General features: G+C 44.9%; 1 protein-coding gene across 2 annotated transcripts in view; it reads left to right on the plus strand.

Moving 5' to 3' along the window:
* NEK4 (NIMA related kinase 4) overlaps window positions 1–16,872 on the plus strand; it is a 111,509-nt gene that overhangs the window by 78,853 nt on the left and 15,784 nt on the right. For both annotated transcript variants that reach the window (XM_077452200.1, XM_077452199.1), the window contains 3 exons: window positions 2,239–2,324; window positions 3,920–4,014; window positions 11,009–11,208. In XM_077452200.1, coding sequence (XP_077308326.1) covers window positions 2,239–2,324; window positions 3,920–4,014; window positions 11,009–11,208 — 381 coding nt within the window. The remainder of the gene's footprint in view (window positions 1–2,238; window positions 2,325–3,919; window positions 4,015–11,008; window positions 11,209–16,872) is intronic.

A 16,872-nucleotide genomic window follows, 5' to 3' on the forward strand; every position in this document is an offset into this window, starting at 1 on the left:
TGGGGTTTGAAATTTTGCTGTGTTCGAAAGTTCTAGTGCGAACCGAACAGGGGTCCCTTCAGCCCATCCCTATTCCCCAGATCACCCTGCAAGGGATGTTGAACTTTTCTATGGATGGCTCTCAGGTTGCAGCCCAGATTTACACATGAAGTTGATATAGCTTAGAGCAGGCAGAGGCAAAGCCTTGTAAAATATCAGCAGGCAAGGTTATGGTCAAATAAGCAATAGATCAAGACAAGTAAATAACAAGGATTGTAGAGTAAAAGGTGTCTGCACTAGAACAGAGGTCACAGGATTAGATAGTCAGAGGGACTTAACTTCAGAAAACATGACCAGCGACATTTCTCAATAAGAACTAGCAACGGAAACGTGAGAATATCTAAACACACACTGTAAAATACAGGCTTGCAGATGTTAGCCATTGCAAAGATGAACAGGAATGAAGCATGGGACCCATGTGTGAAACAGCAGACTGGTTTAGTTGCAACATAAACAGCTGTAGACAGTGACACAGGTTGGTTCTAAATAAGGATGAGCTCTGGCGTGTTCGCACAGCCCACGTGCAGAGCCTGCCAGGAAGTCGGCACTGCACTGCGCTAATCACAGGCAGTGAGACATTTCCTGATCTCTGCAGCTGCGCATCGGTAAATGTCTCACTGCATGTAATTAGCTCAGAGCAGTGCTGACTTCCTGGCGGGCTCTGCGTGTGGGCTGTGCGAACACGCCAGAGCTCATCCTTAGTACTGAAGACAATGAACTGTGATGGTTTCATACTATCAGATTCAATGATTCAGAAAAAGTATACAGATCAGAAATATCATGGAGAGATGAGAACTCTATCTGCATTACTTGCTCCAAGTCATTGACTCAAAGTATTAATGCCAGAGTTTTATCATTGCAGTCAGGCAACTAGCATTTTCAAAAAGAGTTCTGCAATGGTGTGTTCCATGTTTTTCTTGCGAAAGGCTTCTTTAAGCAGATCAGAACCTAAATTATTGCCCATTCCCTGACCATTGTGCACTCTTAAAATGATGATGAACAAAGCAATCCTATACTTACCTATTCTGCAGACAGAGTGACTCTTTGTTCGCACAGCTAAAATTTGCATAACCTAATGCACAGCCATGTCCCACATCTCTGCTGAAGGGGCTTCAAAAAAAATGATGTTCTGGTAGAAATGGCCAGTCAGGTTGTTACTTTCTTACCAGTGTTTAGGTATATAGCATAGGCGTGCACAAAGAGTGTGCCTGGGCACGCCCTAATCGCCCTGTGCGGTGCCTATTTCCCCCCTGCTTCCCTTCACCCTCCTGCAGTGTTGCCAGCTTCCCTCCTCTCAGAAGAATTGAAGGGGCTGGTAAATATTTTACCATCCGGCCTTCTTTTCTGAATGAACACAGTGAGTGATCTGTAACGACCACTCCTGTCTTAATTCTTACTGAAGCATAGTAAAGTATGTTGGCTGCAGAGAAACACTGGGGAATCTCTGTCCTCAGTTCCTTTCTCTGTTTTAAAAGTGAGACATCAGGAGTCTGTTTAGAACCTTGATATTTCATCAAAGCCCCATAACAGGTACTCCTAAAAATAAATGAAATATGCAGTGTATATATATTATAATATATACACAAATAATATATATATATATATATATATATATATATATATATATATATATATATATATATATATATATATATATATATATATATATATATAAATAAAACTACTGACACTGTCCACTGCCCTATGGACACCAATATTTGTTCTACTGACACCGGCCAGTGGTCTGTTGATATACACGCATTTGTGTTTGTGCTCTGGGGTGCACACACTAATGTACTAGGCTGTGCACGCCAATGGTATATAGTCACATGAGCAGACTTCTGTGGGAACACAGGTAGGGATTTATTATGTCGAAAGAACAAGGGGTGGTGGGGGTTCATTTCAGTATCAGTTTTCTTTGACGCTAGCTATATGTAGGGCCAGTAACTTGGTATTGCTGCATTTGTTATGGACATGGTGTGTCTAAAGAAACGCAGCACAACACAAAACAGGTTAAATGCAATGACAACCTATAAATTTCCATGTGTGTCGCTCAATAAGTCGATGGAATTTTGCTGACCTATCTTTAATGTGCATTCCAAAGCTGAAAACAAAGCATGTCAGCATAAGCCCTAGAGCTTACAAAAATGAAAAACTGGGTTAAGAATTGATTTTTTTTTTTTCTTTTTACTATTCAAGCTCCATCAGTCATAAAAGGTTCTGCTAATGCTGTTGAGAAAGCTGAAGAAATAAATCCTGCCAATCAAGTGCCAATTATGTGTGAGGTGAGAGCTATTCCTGGAGATGTCATATGTTTTTATTCATATTAAACAAACACTTTTCCCAGATCTTTGGGAATTTCTGAAGAAAAGGTACAGCAGTGGGAGAACGAATGAATTGTAACCAGAAACCTTTTCACTTCTGACTTCACTGTACACAGAGATGATCAGTAAACAGATGTTTGCTGATAGCTCTCAACTTCCCCCAGACACCCTCCTTGGATACCCAGGGGCCCAGGAGGGGCAGCGGAGCATGGGATGGTGGAGGAGGAAGGTCTAGCTAGTGGAATGCACCTACCAGAGCTTGTAGTAGTGATCAGCTGGCTTTACAGCAACCCAACCCAAGAAAGCTGACAGTTGAGTGAAGAAATGTAAACAAACTTGCAGTGACTATTGCCTACTTGTAATCTGTTAAGTGTCATGCTGCGAACACACGATCAGACTATCTGGCGGACTTAGTCCTGTGGACAACCCGCCAGACTTTGCAGCAGAGGTCCGCTGGACTTTCCGAACGAGCGGACCTGCACACACACGCCCAAACACGACCGGACTTTTCCGGCGGACTTTTGAAATGAAAGGACTTGCCCACACATGGAGTAAAATCCGTTCATTTTGAACGTGGCTCCAGGTAGACGGGACTAGCGTAGGAAGTCAATGTCGGCACCTCCATTGGCAAGATTGACACCTCGCTAGCCCCGTCACCTGGTATGGATTTAAAGGGGAACCCCTACGCAGAAAAAATGGCGTGGGGGTCCCCCCAAAGTCCATAGCAGACCCTTCTCCGAGCACGCAGCCCAGCCGGTCAGGAAAGGGGGTGTGGACGAGCGATCACCCCCCCCTCTGAGCCGTGCCAGGCCACGTGCCCTCAACATGGGGGGGTACTTTGCCCTGTGCCCCCACCCCAAAGCACCTTGTCCCCATGTTGATGAGGACAAGGGCCTCTTCCTGAAAACCCTGGCCGTTGGTTGTTGGGGCCTGCGGACGGGGGGCTTATCAGAATCCGGGAGCCCCCTTTAATAAGGGGGCCCCCAGATTCCGGCCCCCTACCCTATGTGAATGAGTATGGGGTAAGATTTACCCCTTCCCATTCACCTGGGGAAAAAGGTGTACATATAAAAACACAACACGGGTTTTTAAAGTACTTTACTAGACAGCTCCGGAGGTCTTCTTCCGTCTTCATGGGGTCTTCTCGCCGGGTTCTTTTACTAGCGGAGGAGCCCAGCTTTCTCCTTCGTCGTCGTCGCCGCCACCCGGGGGTCTTCTTCCGACTTCGAACCGAAGAGCATAGTGGTTCCTGGTCAGCTCCCAAAAAATACTCCATTAAAACCAAGTTGGCATTTGCAGTTCCCATATTTATTTTCTGACAGGTTCACTTTAATTGCCTATACTGTGCTTTATAACTTACATTTTTGAAAGAGGCAAGTACAAAGTACCACAATAGTGCCTTCCATGTGTTCTTGTTTACAGCAAAATGTTTTATTCTAATTGAAAGGCACAAACAATTTGAAATCTGAAAATTCTGAATCAGAATTGCATTTTTTTTATTCAATTCCACAGTAGGGTTTCTGTTTACTAACCATTACATTTTTGTCATGACAAAGATGAAAAAACAAAAGCCTGTGTGGCAATTATCTGAAGAAGACCTAAGCTCTTCCACAAGTTCCACAGACAAGTCTGAAGGAGAATGTAAAGAGAGGTGGGTGATTTTTTGGTACTACATAGTACGTAGCTATTTACTCTTCATGTTAAATCCATCAGCATCTGCATCAAGTATGACAGCACTCATACGTCTATTTCCCAAAGACAACCTTTGGATATGACACTGAGCACGTGCACTCAACTTCTTTGGCTGACCATGGCGAGGCCTGTTCTGAGTGGAACCTGTCCTGTTAAACTGTTTTATGGTCTTGGCCACCTTGCTGCAGCTCAGTTTCAGGGTCTTGGCAATCTTCTTATAGCCTAGGCCATGGGTGCTCAACCTGTGGCCCTCCAGCTGTTGAGGAACTACAAGGCCCATGAGGCATTACAAGGCTGACAGTTACACAAGCATGACTCCCGAAAGCAGAAGCATGATCGTACTTGTAGTTCTGCAACAGTTGGAGAGCCACAGGTTGAGCACCCGTGTCCTAGGCCATCTTTATGTAGAGCAACAATTCTTTTATTTTTTTATTTTTTATTTTTTATTTTTTCAGATCCTCAGAGTTCTTTGCTAGAGGTGCCATGTTGTACTTCCAGTGACCAGTATGAGAGAGTGAGAGCAATAATGCCAAATTTAACACACCTGCTCCCCATTTACACCTAAGACCTTGTAGCACTAAAGCGTCACATGACATTGGGGTGTACTCACTTTTGTTGCCAGCAGTTTAGACAACAATGGCTGTGTGCTGTTATTTTGAGGGGACAGCAAATTTACATTGTTATACAAGCTGTACACTCACTACTTTACATTGTAGAAAAGTGTAATTTCTTCAATGTTGCCACATGAAAAGATATAATAAAGTATTTACAAAAATGTCAGGGATGGTACTCCTGTATGTTTGTGTGTGTGTGTGTGTATATATACATACACACATACATACACACATATATACACACACACGCAGTGGGGGGGGGGGAGTATTTGATCCCCTGCAGATTTTGTATGTTTGCACACTGACAAAGAAATTATCAGTCTATAATTTTAATGGTAGGTTTATTTTAACACTGAGAGACAGAGTAACAACAACAAAAAAAAACAGAAAAACTAATTTCATAAAAGTTCTAAATCGATTTGCATATTAATGTATGAAATAAGTATTTGAACCCATTGCAGAACATGACTTAGTACTTGTGGCAAAACTCTTGTTGGCAATCGCAGAGGTCCAACGTTTCTTATAGCTGGCCACCTGGTTTGCACACAGAAGGGATTTTCTCCCGCTCCTCTTTGCAGATCCTCTCCAAGTCATTTAGATTTCAAGGCTGATGTTTGGTAACTCGTACCTTCAGCTCCTTCCACATATTTTCTATAGGATTAAGGTCTGGAGACTGGCTAGGCCACTCCAGGACCTTAATGTGCTTATTCTTGAGCCACTCCTTTGTTGCCTTGGCCATGTCTTTTGTCACAGGCCCTATACACCCAAGCTAGCTAAGCTCAGGTCCAAGCTTCTCTGATTAGGCTTTCTCCTAATTCAAGTGGGGGTGGGGGGGCACCTGTTGGCTTTCTCGGACTTCTGGGCTAGAGACATTCCAGACCTCTGCGTCATCTCCATGGGGTGCAGGATGGAGTTTTGCTCTCTCCTTCCTCTCAGATTCATGCCTTCTAATCTGCATTCTTCACAGAGGTTGAAGCATCTGCATGCTGCTTTTCACCAATTGGTCATCATATGGGTCATTTGTGTGCCTGCAGCAGAGTAGTTTCCGGGATTTTACACCAACCTGTTCATCGTTCCAAAAGCCAAAGGTGATTTTCGACCTATCCTGGACCTGAAGTGCTTGAACATCTTCCTTCAAATTCTGAACTTGCCTACTTACACATTCCTATTTTTACATTTTGTGGTGGCCGACTATCATTTTCATTTAGTGGCTCTATCGTTCGGCCTATCCATTTCTTCTCAGGTCTTCGCAGAAGACTTGGCCCCTATTCTGGCTCATCTTCACTTTCTGGGTGTGTAGACTTTGTTTGCCAACATATAATGGAATTGAGTGCAGATTCTGAAGAACTTTGGTTGGATCTTAAAACCTCAATTCTGCTCTGTGTTTGGCTTATGATCTGGAATACTTGGGACTGATCCTGAAAACATATCAGACCTGGGTCTTTCTTTCATTGGAAAAGATCATATCTCTCTGCTCTTAAGCATGAATACTTCAATTTAGATGTCTCCACTGCGCTTTTGTATGAGGGCACTGGAACTGATGGTAGGCTCATTCGAGGCATTGGCTTTTGCCGAATTTCACTCCAGACCTCTGCAACTTGACATCCTGCCTCCATGACACAACTGGAATCTGGTGTTGGAATTGAGCAAGTCGGTTCTTCCGCTAACTTGGGAGATTCTCACAACAGATGTCAGTCTATTGGACTGGAAAGGAGTCTTCGGAATATTGAGAGTTCAGAGTATCAGATCGATGGAGGAATCTCAACTTCCAATAAACATTCTGGAGCTCAGAGCTATCCAACTGTCCCTTCAACACTCGATTGTCTTAGCTTCAGGGACTTCTGAAGCAGGTTCAGCCAGACAACGCCACAGCTATGGCAGACATCAACCATCAAGAAGGCACAGGAGGTGTCACAGTCGAGATGGAAGCAAACCTAATTCTTACCTGTGTGAAGCATTACATTCTGTTTCTCAACAGCAAATGCCACTAAAGATTCCTCCATGACTGTTTTGTAGGATCATGTTGGAAAGTGTTCTGGGGATTTTTGTGGCACTGAACAGGCCCAGGAGGCTTTGGTACTCTGACATACTCCAGCTTCAAATTTCCCTTGGCCTCTTCAGGTCAGGTCATTGTTAAAGTGATTATAAAGTCTTGTTTTTTTTATTTTCCCTATAAAAAAAAAAAATATGTTATCACCAGCTCAGTTGCAGTGAATGTGTACAGAGCAGCCCCGATCTTCCTCTTCTCGGATCCCTCTTCAGCGCTCCTGGCTTCTCCCTCCTGTTCAGTGCCCCCACAGCAAGTAGCTTGCTATGTTGGCACCTGAGCCAAGTCACAACTCTGTGTCCATTCATGGAGCCCCGGCCCTGCCCCGTCCCCCTCTCTTCCCCGATTGGTTAGCTGACTTTAATTGACCACAGCGGCAGCCAGTGGTGCCGCTGCTGTGTCTCAGCCAATCAGGAGGGAGAATCGTGGACAGCTGAGACACTTGTGGACAACGCTGGATAGAGAGAGGGCTCAGGTAAGTATTAGGGGGGGCTGAATGGGGCTGCTGCACACTAGAAGGCTTTTTTATCTTAATGCATAGAATTCATTAAGATAAAAAAAAACTTCTACCTTTACAACCACTTTAAAGCCTAATCCCTAGAGGATAAGGTTCTTCTGTTTCCTGTTAAGGCCCACTTCACTAAGTTTGTGTGAGTTTTTTTGGGTTTTTCAGCTTTAAAGAGGGATTCCACCTACAAAAAAAATATTAAAAGCCAGCAGCTATAAATACTACAGCTGCTGACTTTTAATAAATGGACACTCACCTGTCGCGGGGTCCAGCGATGCCGAGGCCGATCGATCGCTCGGCTCTCGGCTGCTGCCGCCACCATTCTAGGTGAGGGAATCAGGAAGTGAAGCGAATCGGCTTCACTTCCCGGTTCCCTACTGCGCATGTGCGAGTCGCGCAGCGCAATAGGAATTGTCCACGCTGTCTCTGAGACCCGTGTATGTCCCAGCAGACAGCGCAGCAGGACAGGAAATGGCGTAGACTCCCACGGGAGTCTATGCCCGGAAGTGGGTGTAAATACCTGTCTTTGACAGGTATCTGCACCCCCCTCCCCCCTGAAAGGTGCCAATTGTGACACCGGAGGGGGGGAGGGTTCCGATCAGCAGAAGTTCCACTTTAGGGTGGAACCCCGCTTTAAGCATCTGTTTTGCTGATTTGTAAGGCTGCCACCCAGCATTCTGTTCACACATTTGCCAACTTTGACCAGGAGTATGTTTATACCTCTGCCGATACCAGCTTCAGACGTAAAGTGCTGCATTATACCAATGTTTCGTTTCTTTGGCCTGTTGGTGTTTGTTTTTTATGTTTCTCATCCCACTTTTTATTTATTGCTTTTGGACATCCTGGTAATTTAAGACCTAAGCCTGTGTCCTGTGCTGTACAGTCAAGAAAAATGGATTTTTTACATCCTTAAAATCTATTTCTTGGAATAAAGTACAGGATACAGGACCCTCCCCTCTCTTTGCTAATCATTTTTGCTTGCTAAAACTGAGGATAACAGTTGGGAGGGGTTATATGGAGGTCCTAACAGTTCTGTTTGCCAGTGTCCCGTCACCTGAAAGTAGCAACATATAACCCAGTAGTCTAAGAAAAAGCCTGGGTCTTGTACTATACTCCAAGAAATTGATTTTACAGTCAAAAATATTTTTAAAAGGTTATAGTGTCTACAAAATAGGGGATAGATTTATGGCATTTTTTATTATTATTATTTTTTACTAATCATGGCAGCAATCAGCAATTTTTTATTTTTTAATCAGGACTGCGATATTGTAGCGGACAAATCGCACACTTTTGACACATTTTTGGGACCAGTAACATTTATACAGCGATCAGTGCTATAAAAATGCACTGATTGCTGTGTAAGTGTCACTGGCAGGGAAGGGGTTAACACTATGGGGCGATCAAGGGGTTAACTGTGTTCCCTAGGTGTGTTCTAACTGTAAGGAGGATGGGACTGACTAGGGGAGGAGAGATCGGTGTTCATACTTGGATCTCTCTCCTCTCCCCTCAGAGAACTGGGATATGTGTGTTTACACACACACACAGGTCCCGGTTCTCGCTCTGTCACAAGCAATGGCAGGTGCCCGGCGGTCAACGTGCTCGCTGGGCACTCGTATCGGCTCTGGGGACACACTTTGCATGTGTGTGCCCCTGGAGGCATCTTAAAGAGCCAATTACAGCTACGTTGGCTCGTGCAGGGAAGCCAACCTGCTGCAGTATAGCTGCAAAAAAAAAAAAATGGCTACTACTCATGTCCAGAGAATCACATTTAAAAAATAATATTTTTAACCTTTAGAAATTCTTTTTTCAAAGCACTGTAGCTGTCTTTTGTTTATGATGGGACTGGAAAGCTGTGTTTGTCACTATTAATCCTGTCTGTACTGTGCTGGAAGATCTCATTATCAGTTGTAAACTAGATTTAAACACTGTCCTAACAAAATGTTTAGAAGATGGATTTTTCATTTCATGTTAATAAGGGGAAGTGCGTGCATCCTTAGCCATTCTTTAGGGACATACTAATGCTGATCTTGTTCAGAAATGCTTGCAGGCTGTCACAACACCTTCCCCTAAGAAACCTCTAAAAGGTAATTTTTTTTTTTTTTCACTGTTTCACTGAAAAACGATCGGATCCGCCAGTCAGTTTTTCAGATGGACCAGATACATCTGGAATGGTATGTTCAATCGGTTTGAAGTGTGGGCTCTGGCTGGGCCACTCAAGCACATTCACAGAGTTGTCCCGTAGACAGATGAATGCAACCCGACTGAACATCTCTGGAGAGATCTGAAAATGGCCGTGCACCAGCGCGCTCCCTATCCAACCTGTTGGCGCTTGAGAGATCCTGCAAAGAAGAATGGGAGAATCTGCCCAAAAATAGGTGTGCCAACCTTGTAGCATAATACTCAAAAAGACTTGAGGCTGTAACTGGTGCCTTGAGGCTGCTACTTTGCTTCAACAAAGTATTGAGCAAAGGCTGTGAATACTTATGTACTGTACATGTGATTTTTATACATAAGATTTCAAACAAACTTCTTTCACGTTGTTGTCATGGGGTATTGTTTGTAGAATTTTGAGGAAAATAATGATCACAATCCATTTTGGAATAAGGCTGTAACATAACAAAATGTGGAAAAAGTGAAGCGTTGTGAATACTTTCCGTATGCAATGTAAGTTGCCAATACTACAGTGATTTTTTTTTTGCCTTCATTCTCTTTGATTAAAGGGTTTGTAAACCCTTGTTTTAAAAAATAAAAATAAAATGACAAACATGTTATACCTCCACTGTGCAGTTTGTTTTGTACAGAGTGGCCCCGATCATCCTCTGCTGGGGTCCCCCGGCGGTGCTGGTAGCTCCTCCCCGCAACAGGTGTCCACATTGGAGAATCACTCTCCTTGGTGGACACCCATGTGGGCACGCTCCCGAGTCCTGCTTCTGTGTGTATTTATACAGAAAGCGGGACCCGGCCCCGCACCCGCATCATTGAATTTGATTGACCGCAGCGGGAACCAATGGCTGCGCTGCTATCAATCTATCCAATCAAGAGCCAAGACAACGGGCAGAGAAGAAGAGCGCGTCTCCGCCTAGGGGAGAGAACGTGCTCAGTAAAGCGGGGGTGGGGGCTAGACAGTGTCAGAATTTTTTTCACCTTAATGCTTAGAATGCATTAAGGTGAAAAAAAACACGAGTGTTTACAACACCTTTAAATCACGAGATATATACATTATTTCGGCAATTGTAATTTTTTTTTGTTTAAAAAAACAAAACAAAAGCAAGCTAGTCCGTGTTTGGGCATTTTGCACAGTAATATAGGGACTAGCCATAGAGTGCTTGTTGGCCAGCTTCAGCATTTATTGCAATACGTTCAAACAAATATATTCTATAGAGGCTATAGCAGTGTGCAGGGGTTTGATAAAAATTTTTGTGAATCTGAAGTTTTGCAGCCAGAAACAGCTAAGTAATTGGCGTTTTAAGATAGATAGCCACAGTGAAAACCCCATACTTCTCTGACAGCTTTACTTTAAATGCTTAATTTGTCATAAATGTACTGTTGCAGCACTGGGGTACTAGAGCACAGTTTACGCAAACCACCTCAGCTATTTCAATATTACTTTTTCATGCAGATCCAAAAACATCTTATTGTATTATAATGCAAGTGAAAAAAAATGCTTTATTGATTTATAATTTCAATTTTATGCGCAGAGGTTTGGTTACATTTCTTTTTTTTTTTTTTTTTTACATATCGCTTATGGCAAAGATGTTGATGTTTTTCCCCCTTTTGGTTTAAGGAAAAGCTCAGACTCTGGAGATATGAATGACTTGGTAGATCTAATGACACAAACATTACACATGGAAAAGGACAGAGGTCAACAGTCACCGGGTCCTCGTGATGAATTTAGAATCCACAGGAAATATAGAGACACATTAATGTTACACGGAAGAGCTGATGAAGGCCAAGCAGATGTCTTTTTCCAAGACATACCATCAGGTATGGAATCAATAGCCCCTTCCTAATGAAAAATATTAGCTTATATTTGTGGAGTCACTCAGGGCAATTCAGTCTGCAGCATAAACCCTAATGACACCTATAAAGGCTAAGTTCACCTTTCCCAGAAAATAGCCTATGGAAGTCAAGGAGCTGCAGTAGATATTTAAAATCATCATCAAAACTCATAGCTAGCAACCCCCCACACCCTGCTTTGTTGCAAGGATGCAAAAATAATTGTTTTTAACTCCTGAAATGTTGGGAGTAAATACAAAAAGATAGGTGAATATCACCCAGTAATTGAGGGGTCGACTACTAGTTGTGGTATGACCAAAGGACTAAAATGGAAAGACAGCTGTGTAGTACTGTGTAAAGCAGGCACTACAAAACAAAAATAAATATATCCAAGCAGTAGTATGAAAAAAGTTCAATGAAAAAAAATTATGTAAAATTACATCCTCTTAAAAAAGTGCAATACCTTCCAAGAATTAAACAACACAACATACAAACAGTAATAAAATTAATTCCGGTGGCTTTCCAGGGTTGTAGAGGGTACCAGTTGGTCACCTGACAGTTGGCAACTATTGTAATAACCCAATTGTATGTCCAGTGGAATCAGTGGTGTCATGTTCGCTGTAGTAGCCTACAGAATGACACAGCACGGTCCTAAATAACCATTCACTAGAACAACAATGGGATCGCAAGGAACAAAGTTCAGACATTCAAAAAGCCTTTTAATTGATTGAGTTCTCCTTCAACTGAGTGGTAAAGGTAGTGCTTCAAATAATGGGATTTTTATATACGGCTTACCTGTAAAATCCCTTTCTTGAGAGTACATCACGGGACACAGGAGCTTCATTACATAGTGGGTTATATAGGCACCTCTGGTGATTGGACACTGGTTAACCCCAATTAAGGAGAATTCCTCCCCTATATAACCCCTCCCATATGGGAGGCACCTCAGTTTTGTAGCAAAGCAATAAGAAACCACGTAAAACCCAAGAGGGGCGGGAGCCCTGTGTCCGGTGATGTACTCTCAAGAAAAGGATTTTACAGGTAAGCTGTATATAAAAATCCAATTTTCTCGATCATACATCACGGGACACAGGAGCTTCATTACATAGTGGGATGTCCCAAAGCAATGCTCAGATTGAGGGGAGGGAGACACAGATCATAATTATAGACCGCCAGGGACCGGAGGACCTAAACTGCAGCCTGCAGTACACTGCGCCCGAAGGCGATCTCCTCTTGCCCACTGACATCCACCTGACAGAATCTGGTGAATGTGTGGACTGATGACGAAGTTGCAGCCTTACAGATCTGAGCCAGGGAGGCCTGGTGATGCACTGCCCAAGAAGCACTTACAGCCCTAGTAGAGTGCGCTTTCACTTGAAAAGGAGGAATCTTCCCCTTTACACTATAGGCCTGAGAAATAACCTGTCTAATCCACCTTGAGAGAATGGATTGTGACGCCACTTGGCCCTTCCTAGGGCCTTCCGGCAAAATAAACAATCAGTTTTCCTTATCTGAGCAGTTGCTTGAAGATATATACTGATTGCTCTAACCACATCCAAAGTGTGCAAAGATTCTTCTTCTGCGGACTGTGGGTCCGGAAAAAAGGATGGTAGGATTACGTCTTGATTCAAATGGAATCCCGAAACTACCTTAGGTAGAAAGGACCTGTTGGGACGCATGACCACCCGGTCCTTATGAATAATTAGATACGGCTCCTTGCTGGAAAGAGCTGCTAGCTCTGATACTCTTCTAGCCGTAGATATGGCTACCAAGAAGACCAATTTTTTAGTCAGGAGAACTAATGAAGCCAGATGCAAAGGTTCAAATGGTTGCCCCTGCAAAGCCGAGAGAACCAAATTCAGATCCCATGGGCATACCGGAGGTTTGACTGGCGGTCTTATCCACATGGCCCCCTGGATGAAAGCCCGCACCAGGGAATGCGATGCAAGTGGCTTCTGAAAAAACACTGACAGGGCCGAAATCTGCACCTTGATAGTGCTTATGGCCAAATTCATTTCTAGGCCTGACTGGAGAAAGGCCAAGATCCTCCTAATGACATACTTTCTAGGATGCCATTTCCTGAGTTCACACCAGGAAACATATGCCCTCCAGATTTTGTAATAAATAAGCCTTGAGGCCGGCTTTCTGGCATTGACCAGAGTAGAAAGGACTGGCCCCGAAAGGCCATGGTCTCTCAGAATGTGGGTCTCAGCAGCCAAACCGTCAAATTCAGACTGCGTAAAGCAGGATGGTAAATTGGACCCTGTGAGGGCAGATCTGGCCGGAGAGGGAGGATCCATGGCCTGCCTACTGCCAACTTCATGATCTCTGCGTACCACGGTCGCCTGGGCCAAGCCGGGGCCACCAAAAGGACCGATTTTGTCTCCCTCTTGACTCTTCCCAGGAACCGCAACAGAAGCGGGCTCGGGGGGAAGGCATAGATCAGATTGTACTGATCCCAGGGAACTGTCAGAGCATCTGACCCCTGAGCAAGTGTATCTCTTGTCCTTGACACAAAATTGTCCAGTTTCCTGTTGAACCTGGATGCAAACAGATCTACGTCTGGAGTACCCCACCTGTGACACATGTTCCGAAACACGTCGGGGTGCAGAGCCCATTCTCCTGGGCACAACTGCTGGCAGCTAAGAAAATCCGCCTGCCAATTTTCCACTCCTGGAATGAAGACTGCAGAAAGACACGGAACATGCTTTTCCGCCCAGACAAGTATGCGATTCACCTCTTTTTGGGCCACCAGACTCCTGGTACCGCCCTGGTGATTGATATAAGCCACTGCTGTGGCATTGTCGGACTGAACCCGAACAGGTAGACCTTGTAGTCTGTAAGACCACTTTATGAGAGCCATATAAACTGCCCGGATCTCCAGGACATTTATGGGCAATAGCTTCTTGATTGCAGACCATTTCCCTTGCAAGCACGTCTCCTCCAACACTGCTCCCCAGCCTGTCAGGCTGGCATCTGTCGTGATAATCTTCCATGGAAGAGGAAGAAAAGTTTTGCCCTTCAGCAAATTCTTGGTTTGTAACCACCAGATGAGACTCCTTCGTGTCCCTGGGGATAGACGCATAGGAAGATCCAAGGATTGGGGCTTCCTGTTCCAAGCCGCAAGGATGCATCTTTGCAGAGGCCTTGAGTGGAACTGGGCGAATGGGACGGCCTCGAAGGAGGCGACCATTTTCCCTAACAGTCTCATGCACAATCGAATGGGGGAAGCTCTCCTGCCCAGAATTAGGCGCACCAGATCCCCAATGGCCAAGGCCTTTGGCCTTGGAAGAAACACCTTGCCCTGAGCGGTGTCGATGATCATACCCAGGTGTTCCAACCTGGTGGCAGGCTGTAGGGACGACTTTTCTAGGTTTATGATCCAACCTAGGCGTTCCAGGTGTTCTAGCATTCTGGTGACGCTGTGGTTCAGGAACGCTACTGTTTTCTCCATGAGAAGCAAATCGTCTAGATAAGCCATGGCGGCTATACCCTGAGCTCTTAGGTTTGCCAAGAGAGGGTCCAGAATCTTTGTGAAGACTCGAGGGGCCGTAGCAAGCCCGATTGGCAAGGCCACAAATTGAAAATGGCGCCGCTCTACCGCGAACCTTAGAAATTTTTGGTGTGCGGGAAAAATTGGCACATGGAGATATGCATCCTTGATATCTTTTGATGCCATAAACTCTCCCCCTTGCAGGGAGGAGACCACAGTGCAGATTGACTGCATTCGGAAGGACCGGATGTGTAAAAAATGGTTCAGATCCTTCAGATCTAGGATAGGTCTGACACTTCCATTTGGCTTTGGAACGGTGAAGAGATTTGAGTAAAACCCTGAACCCTGTTCTTTTTTTTTTGTTTTTGCTTCACTGGATCCCTGGGGATCCTTGACCTTAGAAAGCGAGAAGGTGGAATCTCCTAAAACTCTAGCCTGTAGCCCAGAGATACCGAAGAGATCACCCACTTGTCCCGGATCTCTTCCCGACAGGCTCCTGCAAACTGCAGGAGCCTTCCCCCCACTCGGCCGAGCGGGGGCACCCCTTCTCAAGGAAGCTTTTGGGCTCTGCTTAGCAGGCTTTTGCCCCCAAGTCTTTTTCTGCCCCTGGGCTCGGCCCTGAGCCTTTCCTGTAGAGGAGGGTTGAGAAGGCCCTCGCCACTGCTTAGAGCTTGATGCTCCGGGAGAGAGAGCACGCCTAAATGAAGGACGCTTGCTCCTTTTGACTGGAAGGAGAGTAGATTTAGCCCCTGAAATTTTTTGGACGAATTTGTCTAAATCTTCTCCAAACAAACGTTCCCCTTTAAACGGGAACCCAATCAAATGCTTCTTGCATGATAGCTCAGCTGCCCAATTCTTTAGCCATAGGGCCCTTCGCATGTGTACCAACATGAGGGACAAACGTGATGCTTGTTGGACAGAATCCAAAATTGCATCAATCATGAAACACAGAATATGAGGCAATTCTGCATACTTCTCTACTTCCTCGCTGGGAAGGAGCCCAAGCATCTGCTTAACCTGTTCCTTGAGGAACTGGCACAACCCCACGGCTGCGACTGTAGGTTGCACTACAGCGCTAGTCATGGAAAAGGAAGGTTTTTAATAAGGTTTCCAGCTTCTTATCAGTTGGATCTTTTAAATACCTGCGCATTATTCAAGGGACAAGTCAGGTTTTTATTCACGCAAGAAACAGCCACATCAACAGATGGGACCCCCCACTTCTTGGTGAAACTCTCCTCCAGAGGATAATGCATAGAAAACCTTTTAGGAGGAGCAAACAGTTTATCGGGATGTCCCCAATCCTCATACAACAATTCATCCATTAAGGGATGAATTGGAAAGGAATAGGCAGTCTGTGGGGCTTTCCTGACTTCCAGGGAAGAAACAGAGGACGTAGCGACTTCAGCAGCAGGCATTCTGAATGTGGTACGCACCAATTCAGTATAATACTGCACCTCTTTTCTGAGCGCCTGGGAGGAGGGGACTCTCTCCTCTTCCTCTGATTCATCCGACTGCTCATGATCCCTGTCCCAAGAGAGGGAACTCTCCTCATTTTCAGAAGAATTATCTGAGAGAGGAATTTCAGCAGAGGGAGGGGATCTACCCCTTTTCCTGCTATCTTTCAGGGAAGCAGAAATAAAATTCATTATTCTCCCTTCAAAACCCTCCAATGTAGCCCTAAGGGAGTCCTCAGTGACATAAACCGGGGCTGGGACATTAGGAGAGGCTGCAAAACCTGACAGGGGCACTGACTCATCTTGAGAGGCTGGCTCCAGTCTTGCAGGGGGGGATGGTAACTTACAGGCACTTTTAGAACCCCTGGACCTAGGCGGTGATTTACCAGTGCCTTTGCTACCTCCCCCTGAGACCCTCTTACGAGGAGACATAGTCCTAAGCTACAAAGCATAGGTACTAGTACAAGTGCAATCACTGTTGTGCTTAAAGTCTCACAATAAATATATATGCTTAAACTGCACAACCTGATGCTGAGTAGGTGTCTAAGGTTTGCCTGGATCCAATCCCCTCGGATGCTTACTGCCCACAGCTCCTGTGTCTCCACTTACAGCCCCCTGACGCTCTGGGCTTTTTAAATCTGCCGCCTGGTGCCTGCGCAGTACAGCGCCTTGCACACTGACGTGCATGGCTCACAACCACACCCC

The sequence above is a fragment of the Lithobates pipiens genome, unplaced genomic scaffold, assembly GCF_037356315.1.
Source record: "Lithobates pipiens isolate NorthernLeopardFrog02 unplaced genomic scaffold, aLitPip1_a1.2 Scaffold_23, whole genome shotgun sequence".
NCBI classification, from domain to species: Eukaryota; Metazoa; Chordata; class Amphibia; order Anura; family Ranidae; genus Lithobates; species Lithobates pipiens.